Below are 9,114 nucleotides of genomic sequence, written 5' to 3' on the forward strand. Positions count from 1 at the left end.
GTCTGTAAAGAGAGCCTGGAGCACCTTCCGGACTCACTCAAAGAAACAAGTTGGCAGCAGGAGTTTTCCCAGGCCAAAGTCTACTAACAAAAAGGTTACAGCTGTGTGTCTACATGGGAACCCAATGGAGACCAAGGGATACAGACAGTTTAATCAGTCATTCCTAACATGGTTTGAACAAGTCCGATAAGATTCAAAATCCACAACGATACCTTTATGGGGCTAACCAAAATGCACAGTATACAGGTTGCAAACTTTTGAAGCTCCGCTGTCACGTGTATATTGTGCATTTTGGCTGGACCAATAAAGGTATCACTGTTTGGTGGGTTTGGAATATTACTGGATTAGCTCTATGGCCAACATGGCTACCCTTGAGGGTTTGAACAGGTTTGGCTAGTCACAGCAAACCCAAAATGGAAAGTGTCCCAAATACCTATCTTTTGCAGACCCAGTTTGGGTTTGCTTTTTTTTTTTTTTTTTGGACAATTTGTCTAAACTTTGGTAAGTGTTTAATAGATCTTAAGAATGGTAAGAGCTGTTTGAGAGTTGAACACACTCCTTTCGAGATTTTGGTGGAGTCTCCTTCTTCAGAGGTTTTGAAACAGAGGCTGGATGGCCATCTGTCAGGGGTCCTTTGATTATATTCCTGCATGACAAAATGGGATTGAACTGGAAGACCTTTGTGGTCTCTTCCAACTCTATGATTCTATCTGTCTACTTTTTAATGAAGGTATTTTCTAATGGTGGGTAGGATAATAAAGTTAACCAAGGGCCCGAACAGACAGGCTAGATGAAGCGCTTTCGGGCCACTTTGGAGGTGTGCTGTTTAAACAATGCATATGTCCTTAGAGGCCAGAAGCCACACTCCAATGCTTCAGCATGTTTTCTGGCCTCTTAGGATGTGTGCGTTGTTTAAACAGCACACCTCCAAAGTAGCCTGAAGCTGCTTTCTCTGGCCTGTCTGTTTGGGCCAATATGCTTGTAGATGTGCACTGATTTCCTTTAAAAGAAAACAACAAACCCAATACTTTCAACATCATCTGAATATTATGGTTATATAAAGTGGAGAAGCTTCCATTCACAAACATTTTGAATGGAGGAATGGACACCCAGGGCACCTCCCACTTCAGACATTGTTATTGTTAACCATCCTATGGATGAGACATCTCCAAACATATCTGTTGAAGAAAGCCTCTGAACCAGTGTCCTAGTCCAGCGTCTAGTTAAACCACTATACCACACTGGATCTCTGTCCATATTTTACCTAGACGCAAGTCCTATTCAACTCAACAAACTTGTGAAAGATTCCAATCTTAATGGTAAAATAAAGGAATAAGTAGAGTATTTACTGTAAAACCTTTTCCTAGATTCAGGCTGTGTTCCCAGTTTAGGATGCAAATACCTTCTTCTCTGATGAGGAGTAAACAGGTAGCAGGGGATCCTTCTGAGGAAAGGGCTTGGTATTTGTGAATTCTCCTCTTGCAAATTAAGATGGCATGGAGGAATGTTTCCGTGGACAAACAGGAACAGTGTGTCTTGCACCAGAGGTGCATTTATAGCAGATAGATGATGGGACAGAATAGCACCAGAGAAACCCTCCTTGTTCTGACCCCCTTCCAAAGCCAGTCAGGAGCCTCCAGGAAGTCCACTTGCAGGACACTGGAACAGTAGCTCTTGCAGTCAGTGGCAGGAACTGGCCACCTCAGAGTATCCCTTGCCTAAGAAAACCTTGTGAACGTCAAGGGGTTGCCATAAGTCAACAGGCCACTTGAAGGTACAGACACACACAACCAGAGAGGAAGTCTTAGATCACTCTCCTCTGAGGGAGGAAAGGTCAGTAAGGAACACACACACACACACACTCTCGCTCTCCTTCACTTAATCTGGTGATTTCCTGTGCAGCACAAAACAGGAGGCAGGTTGCTTATTATTACTGCAAGCAATTTTAATACAAAAAGAGTCCTTTTTTAAAACAATTCATTGGTAGAGCTTCAGGTTCTGGCTCAAATAAACCAACTGAGAATCACACAGCAATATGGTCAGTCAGAGCAGGGAAAAAGAGCACAAGGTAATAAATACAGGAAGACCGAGTAGCCCCTGCCCAATCCTTCCCTCCAGCTTCTTTAGGGTCACACAAGTTTAGCTTTGTTTTCTCCCTCCTCTCTTTCACACACACCCCTGCAGCAAAGGGGATAAAAAGAGGGGAGCATATAAAAGTAAGTGTGTGAGAGAGAGGGGACTGGCGAAAATGGGGTGGGGGGCTGCTGGTGATACACTTTTTAAAACTTCTAAGCGACTGTGCGTGTTGAAGGCAGCTCTTCTCTGGAGTGCAAGGTCTCCTGTGTGTCAGGCTAGTCCACAAGTGGCCATTCACTGGATGAGAGAGAATAAATAGGAAATGATGCAGTTTGCTGTTTGTTCCATAGCAGTCTGTGAACAAAAAGGTGAAGGTGGGGGTGTTGTTTCTGCAGTGGCCAGAGGAGCTCCCCGTTTGCTGCCCTTTTGCCGAAGGGACGTGTGCTCCGTGTCCCTCAGCCCCCGAATCGTCTCCCCAACGTGACTGATGTCTCTTGGCGGCTGCAAATTCAACACTCACCCCCACCCTGAAAATACAGGATAGTTGTTCTTTTAAAAAACCCAGCAGCTGATGGAGCTTTTGCACTTTGCTAAGTATACAGTGGTTTTGTTTTGCTTTAATGAACTCCTTTATTGGAACGAAGCTTGTGCAAATGTTTGTTCAAACTCACTCCATTTTAATCTTCAGGTAAAACCAGGAATTCTTTTTTTTTAAACAGAAACAGAAGCCCCAGGTCCCCCCACCACACATTTTCTCTCTATTTGAGGTATCCATGATTTACAAAAAGAAAAAGAAAAAAAGAGAGAGAGTTCCTTGAACACTGCTGGATACTCCGGTGTTGCTTTTAAATATAATTTACCTTGCTGAGACAGCAAGTGAAAGGTTTTTTGTTTTTGTTTTTTTTAATAAAGATGCATTTAGGAAACAATCCTAAAAGATAAAGCAGGATCAGCTCCTGCACTGCGCAAAAATCCTATTTATAATTTTTTTGTTTTCTGTTTTTACATTTTCACATCTTGACCTTTTGCTTGCTTTGATTCTCTCCCACAGTTCATCCCGCCTCCCCAGTGTCCTCCCGCCAACGCAAAGAAGGTCACCAGAAGGCAAGTTTTATCTACATAAATATTCACATGAAAATAGTAACTTACAAAAAAAAAAAATTAACAGAACAAAATAAGGCAGCTTGATAACACAATTAATTCTTTTACACTTTTAACAATATAATTTCTCCCATGTAGAATAAATATACATCCAATGTATGATGCAGGGTTAAAAACTGGACACAGGTTGTTCTGTGTGTTTGTGTGTGTATGTGTGTGTCATGATGCAGGTGAGTGTGAATGCTGTATTATCTCTTGGGGCCTGGAGTTTTGGGGGTGGGCGTCTTCTTCGACATGGTGGGGATTTTCGAGGGCTTTGCCCCCATGCCCCGCCGAGAGCCACCCTGGCCCCCCGTTGCGCTGCTTTCAGAAGTATCTGAACAAGCGGACTGTGTTTCCAGGAGATCAAAATCGGAGGCATCGCTGCCCCGCCGGCTACTGGCCCGGCTCCCAGCCCGGCTCCCGGCGCGACTCGTGGGGCGACTGGCGGTTTTCTTCGGATCTGGAAATAGAAACAGACGCTTTCTTAGCAACTACCCCAAATGGAAGCCTAGAAGGAGGGATTTATGGATCAGCCCTGTTTCTGAATGGAACAGTGATGCTTCCCCAGCCCATCTTCATGGCTACGAAAATGCTCCTAGCATCCCCCCTAGACTAGATGTGGGAGGCTGATCACAGCCACACAGTGCCCAGGCAAGTGGGTCCTCGAAACAGAAGAGCTAATCATATTCCAATGCACCCCTATTGATACAAGATACTCTAGGTTCTGGAAGTGGGTTTCAGAAGAGGCAGCTATATATCAAGTTGTGCTTTGGAGCAGGAGTCCAGCTCCAGTTTGTTTCCAGGAGGACAAGTCTGGGCACAGCTTGCCCCAACTCTCTACTGTTTTGGAGGAAGGTGTCCTTTAACTAAAGGTACTCTCACTTGCTGTATCTCCTTAGAAAATAGCTCCTGCTGTACAGATGTGTCTCCTTTATTTGGATAAAAGGGACACTACCAGCTACTTTCCTGTAGCTGGCTGCGCTGCAAAAACATCCTCGGTCTCTGCAGATACTTGCTGCATTGTGTCCCATACAGACAATAGCTCAACACATTTCCATTAATCTCTTCACTTTATGGCAACATGGACATGATAAGAAGCACACCATGGGACATGCTGCCTACAAGGTGGGTTGTGATACTGGAGATGTGGCTATGTAAAACATTTGTAGCTCCTAAAGCAGAAGTTCAGCCTAGATTTCACTGATACAGCGGCACTTACCCGCCCGGTTGGTTTTGGCACCTGAAGAAACTGGTGAGGAATTGTTACTGGTATCCCCGGCAAGAGATGTTCGGCTTGAGTGGAAGGTGGGCCGTTTCAGCTTGCTGCTTGAAGACGGAGTCACCTTGGAACAATAAAGGGAAGTCAAGATTTTATAACATGGCCAACCAAGACTTTTAAATCCAGTTTTAAAAAACAGACAAAAGCGAAGAGGATGTCTGTGTTCCAGGAGCAAAGCTGCAGCTTCCCCACAACATCTTAAAGGTCACAGAAAAATGTACTGAGCATTGATATTCCCCCATGTGGCACAGAGGGACTCTTGCTTTTGTTACAGCAAGACCCACACAACAACCCAAATGTGAGTTGTGTTCGCAGAGTTTCTTGTTTGCTCCACTGTTTCCCTTAAAGAAGATTGAGGTGGCTGTCTGACCCGTTTCTCCTCACCCTTCCGATCAAGACCTTTAAGGTGCTGCTAGCAAGCAAAGAAGAGGCAGGCAGACAGATGCCAAGGAAGCTTTTCTTGTGGCTCACACAAAGATGAAGAAAGCCAGGCTGTTAAAGCATATCTCTTTTTACTGTCCTTGCTGGGAAAGGAAGAAAGCCCCCCTCCCCTACAACACTTTGCGGGGACCATGGGCTAAATCGGTTGAGTGTCAAAATGGTCCCTGTGGTCAAGTTACCAAATCACTGTGTAGACCTCCAGGTGTTTTTCTGACTACAGCTACCACAGTCCCTCAGCAGTGGTTATGCTGGCTAGGACCCCAAAGTTTTGGAGATCAACAGGTGCCCATGTCTGGTTGAAAACATGAAAACATCCCACCTACTTATGAACATCCATCCAGGACACAAAAGGGTACAAACTGGGGAAAGGGTAGCAAGATAGGGGTTGTGGTGATTCCTATTAAAGCACAGAGGAAGATAGTGAAACTCATGGATTCTCTCCAGTGCCAAGACATAAAACATTTCTGAGGTTGTGACTGCAAATGCCCATGCTTTCAAAGGGTCTTCTTCCTTTATTGGCCTAAATCATCATCCTGCCTGAAGTAGAGCCATTATATCAACTGAATTTACATACATGTTGACACATCTATAAAACACTGACTGACCCAGGAGAAACGGTGCAATTTGTGGATTCTATTTTGTATTTGTGTCAGTGTATTTTGCAAGGACAATCCTCTCTGTCTCCCTGCGTGTTCAAGAAATCCAAGTGAGAAGCCAGTGGAAAACACAGCAGCCCTGCCTTAAGGAGGTGTTACCAAGCGCTGTTATAGCCAGGAAAGCAGGGAAAGGTGGCCACGCTCCTCCTTTTGCAGCCGGCACTGGCTCAGGGAAGCCATACTCTACCTCAGAAGCAGACAGGTGGAGGTCGGCATTATCGAGGCCCCTCAAAGGGGGGGTACCTGCCTTGCTGTTTACCAACCAGGGTTTGTCATAAGAACGGGTGAAGTGATGCGGAGTCTGTGAAATGGAAAATCCAAAGAGAGGTTGAGGGGTAGGGGGGGAAGCAAGTGAGTGGAGTAAGGGGAGAGAGGAGGAGGAGTGTCCAAGATGGAAGGGAATAAAAACAAAAAAGGAAATAATTCTAAAATAACACAAAATAAACATACATTGGCAGAATGAGCTGAAAGGCAGAGTCTGGGCTCTGTCTTTGGGGCTGGCGTGGCCGTCTGACCCAGGCCAAAAGCCAGGGAGTGAAGACATGCTCAGTGGTTACAGAAACCAAGAAACACAATTTAAAAATGAGACATGGACGGATACAATGGAGTGGAAGGAGGAAGTGAAACACAAGCCTTCACCTTTTCACTCTAGCTAGGGCAGCATTTTGTAGGTGTGTAATGAGGGGAAAGTGTACCTGAGAGATTGTAGTTCTCTCAGCAATGTTGGGGCCTTTGCTGGACAACTTTGGAGTGTGTTGAAAAATGTGCACTTTAATTTAGGGCCTTCTAGCTGTTATGCCACATCTCTCCAAAGTGTGTATGTGTAACTGAGTGAGAGAAACAGGAGGGGAGAAAGGATTTTTCAGCCTTTGCAACTTGTTGTGCTGATGGACCTTTGGAGTTGGCTGCGGGTGCTCTTGCCTTTCCAGAGAAACTTGGCCCATTCCCCATCAGAGTGCATTTTCAGCTGCAGCTGTTCAGAATTTGAACAGCCAGCAGCTGCCTGTTTTCAGTGTTCAGGGCAGAAGGAGAAAACAAATCTCCAAGAAGAAAAACTTGGCTGAAGTGGGTTCTGTGATAAACGGAAGCTCTCACCTTCGTCCCGCTTGCCGGTGTTGCCGGGGAAGATGGCATGGAAGTGCAGCTGTGGTTGCTCTGGCTGGCGCTGGAGCTGGACCGTGTTGGGGAGGCCGCCCGAGAAGAGGGCTTTGATCGGCGGCCCCTGGATCGGAATGGCGCCATTCCCTGAGAAGCCCCTTCTGGGAGAATGAATTTCTCTCGAAGTTCAAGGTTAGTTCTTCCTCGTGCTATAAGAAAGGTACAACAACAATGAAGGCATGAGAGTGAAACTGAAGAACCACAATCTGAGGAACAAATGAACATCAGAGCCAGACCAAGCCAGAAGCTTCTGACAGCCAGGTGCAGGTTTGCCTGGGATAAAAGCTGGATGTTTTGGACTCTTTCTGCCTCGTTCCTACTGATCTCATGCAGAGAACCATCTTAGCCTTCTCATTTTGCTCCAACACACCAACACCTTTCTGGCTGAAGAGCGGGATGTAAAATACAATAAATAAATAAATACCTAAAAAACCCTGATGAACATAGAGAGGAAAGATATAGGACTTTGATGTAGGACTAGGTGCCTAACCTATGTTCTGCAGTTTGTACAGAGCCTACAATCCTGCTCCTGATCAATCAGCACAGCTGGACTTAGCCTTTCCTGATTTGTTCAAAAAGCTGGAAGGAAATGAGTCAGGGATGGGCACAGACTTAAATAATCTACAACCATGAAATAGCAGTTTCATTGCTCTTTTGCTAAAGTGCCCCCACCAGCTTGCTTGAAAACGGTCAACAAGTTCTGCAGTCTTGGGGCAGGGTGAGAATAAATCCAACAGGCAGATGTAGAAACAATAAGGAGCAGTTTTGTTAAGTAAGCAAGACCATGCAGAAGAAGCAAGGCAAGAAGTGCAAGTGGAGGTCTCACACATTCCCTCCACTCACCAAAGGCAAGCAACTATAGCTTCATATTGTGGCAGAATAACCTAGAAGTTGGCAGGAGCGCTCAAGACCAGTTTCAGGGGAGCTGGAGTAAGCCTCTGGAATCTCTAGTCACAAGGCTGCATGCAGCTGAGTTCAGGCAAAACATTCCAGTGGGGCAATAAACATGCTGCTGATAGCCATGGACCAGAGAAAATGACACCATCCACAAACGAAGGGCCATCAGATGGCTTCCAATGAGAGACAGATGGCAGGCTGGAGCAAGGAACTGTCACCCCCCCCCCCCTCCAGGCCTGCAGCATCCCCAGCATTTGTCTTGGACAACATAAAATGGGCATTTCCACACGTATAAGCAAAAAAGGTTAAAATGGAGAGCAAGTAGGCTCTTGGGATCCAGGAAGATGCCAGGAAAGAGACCAAAGTAGGAGCATGGAGCTTGTGGCTCTAGATATCCCTGGAGTACACCTCTGGAGGGTCCCACATTTCCCCACAGCTGGGCCGAAGAGGAATAGAGGGAGTTTGGCTCAGGGTACAGCCCTTTCTTCTCCATCAGGCAAGCCTTTTATGGCTACCAGGAGGCTAAACGAAAGTGAAGCCCTTGGGAAGAGGCTGGGCAGAAGCAGATCTGGGCTAGCATGACAGACAGCACCAGACTGGGAGAGAGAACTCCATCCCCATGATGTTTTCAGCCCAAAGCAGTGAAGGCATATTTTGAAACCCTCTTTTTCTCTTTTTTTGCCAAAGCATGGCTAAAGGGAGCAATGTTGTGGGCTAGAGAGGTAACAGGGAAGACGGAGGCATTTTAGAGCAGCAAAGCCATTCCTGACAGTAGAGTGATAGAGGAAGCCAAGAAAAACTGCCAACCTATTGGAGACTGACTGGCAATCGAAGAGCTGGAATCAGAGCGTTTTATTTTACTTCCAGGGTGGTGAACTAGAATAGAGAAGATACACATATACAAAGAAAAGACAGAGCAAGAAAACACACAACCATTTGCGACTGCCAAAGTGGAAGTTGAAGTACTGAAAGAGAGACCAGCTTACAGATGAAAAAGAGGTTCCCACTATTTCTTCTTTATTCACACTTATATTCATCTCCCTGCTCTCAGGATAATAATGCACTTTCTTCTTGGCCCACAAAATGCCAAGTGCCCGATTTGCTTCTCAATTGACTCAGAATCATGGGAGGCTGAAAATCCCCACTTAAAAATGGCATACATTTCTTACCTCTGCAAGGATCATTTTTCACTAAAAATTCATCCAGGGCCATCCACCCTCCACCGACACGAACCATGACTGTGCTACGCAGGATACGGACCAGCCGCAACTGCTGCGAATCACCAAACTGTGGAGGCAGTTAGCAAACAAGGAGAACAGTTTAAACACACAGCTACACCAGAGAGCATCATGCAGTGTAAAAGGCAGACATGCACTTCTCTGAAAGGGACTGCAGCAGGACAGACAAACTGCGTCTATATTTTTGAATCATTCCTCTCCTACAGCTGCCTTTAGACCATTTTGA

General features: G+C 45.7%; 1 protein-coding gene across 8 annotated transcripts in view; it reads right to left on the reverse strand.

Moving 5' to 3' along the window:
• Positions 1–1,924: 1,924 nt before the first annotated feature.
• The window catches only part of MACF1 (microtubule actin crosslinking factor 1), a 257,008-nt gene continuing 249,818 nt past the window's right edge, over positions 1,925–9,114 (reverse strand). For 4 of the 8 annotated variants that reach the window (XM_089478292.1, XM_089478291.1, XM_089478293.1 and 1 more), the window contains 6 exons: positions 8,820–8,937; positions 8,458–8,526; positions 6,691–6,902; positions 5,783–5,896; positions 4,439–4,562; positions 1,925–3,679 (listed from right to left, as the gene is read on the reverse strand). In XM_089478292.1, coding sequence (XP_089334418.1) covers positions 3,426–3,679; positions 4,439–4,562; positions 5,783–5,896; positions 6,691–6,902; positions 8,458–8,526; positions 8,820–8,937 — 891 coding nt within the window. In that variant the 3' untranslated portion in view covers positions 1,925–3,425. The remainder of the gene's footprint in view (positions 3,680–4,438; positions 4,563–5,782; positions 5,897–6,690; positions 6,903–8,457; positions 8,527–8,819; positions 8,938–9,114) is intronic. The other 4 variants (XM_089478295.1, XM_089478296.1, XM_089478294.1 and 1 more) reach the window with 2 other exon arrangements.

Source organism: Sceloporus occidentalis, unplaced genomic scaffold (genome assembly GCF_023333645.1).
Source record: "Sceloporus occidentalis isolate IW3139 unplaced genomic scaffold, rSceOcc1.0.p SCAF_13, whole genome shotgun sequence".
Lineage (NCBI taxonomy): Eukaryota > Metazoa > Chordata > Lepidosauria > Squamata > Phrynosomatidae > Sceloporus > Sceloporus occidentalis.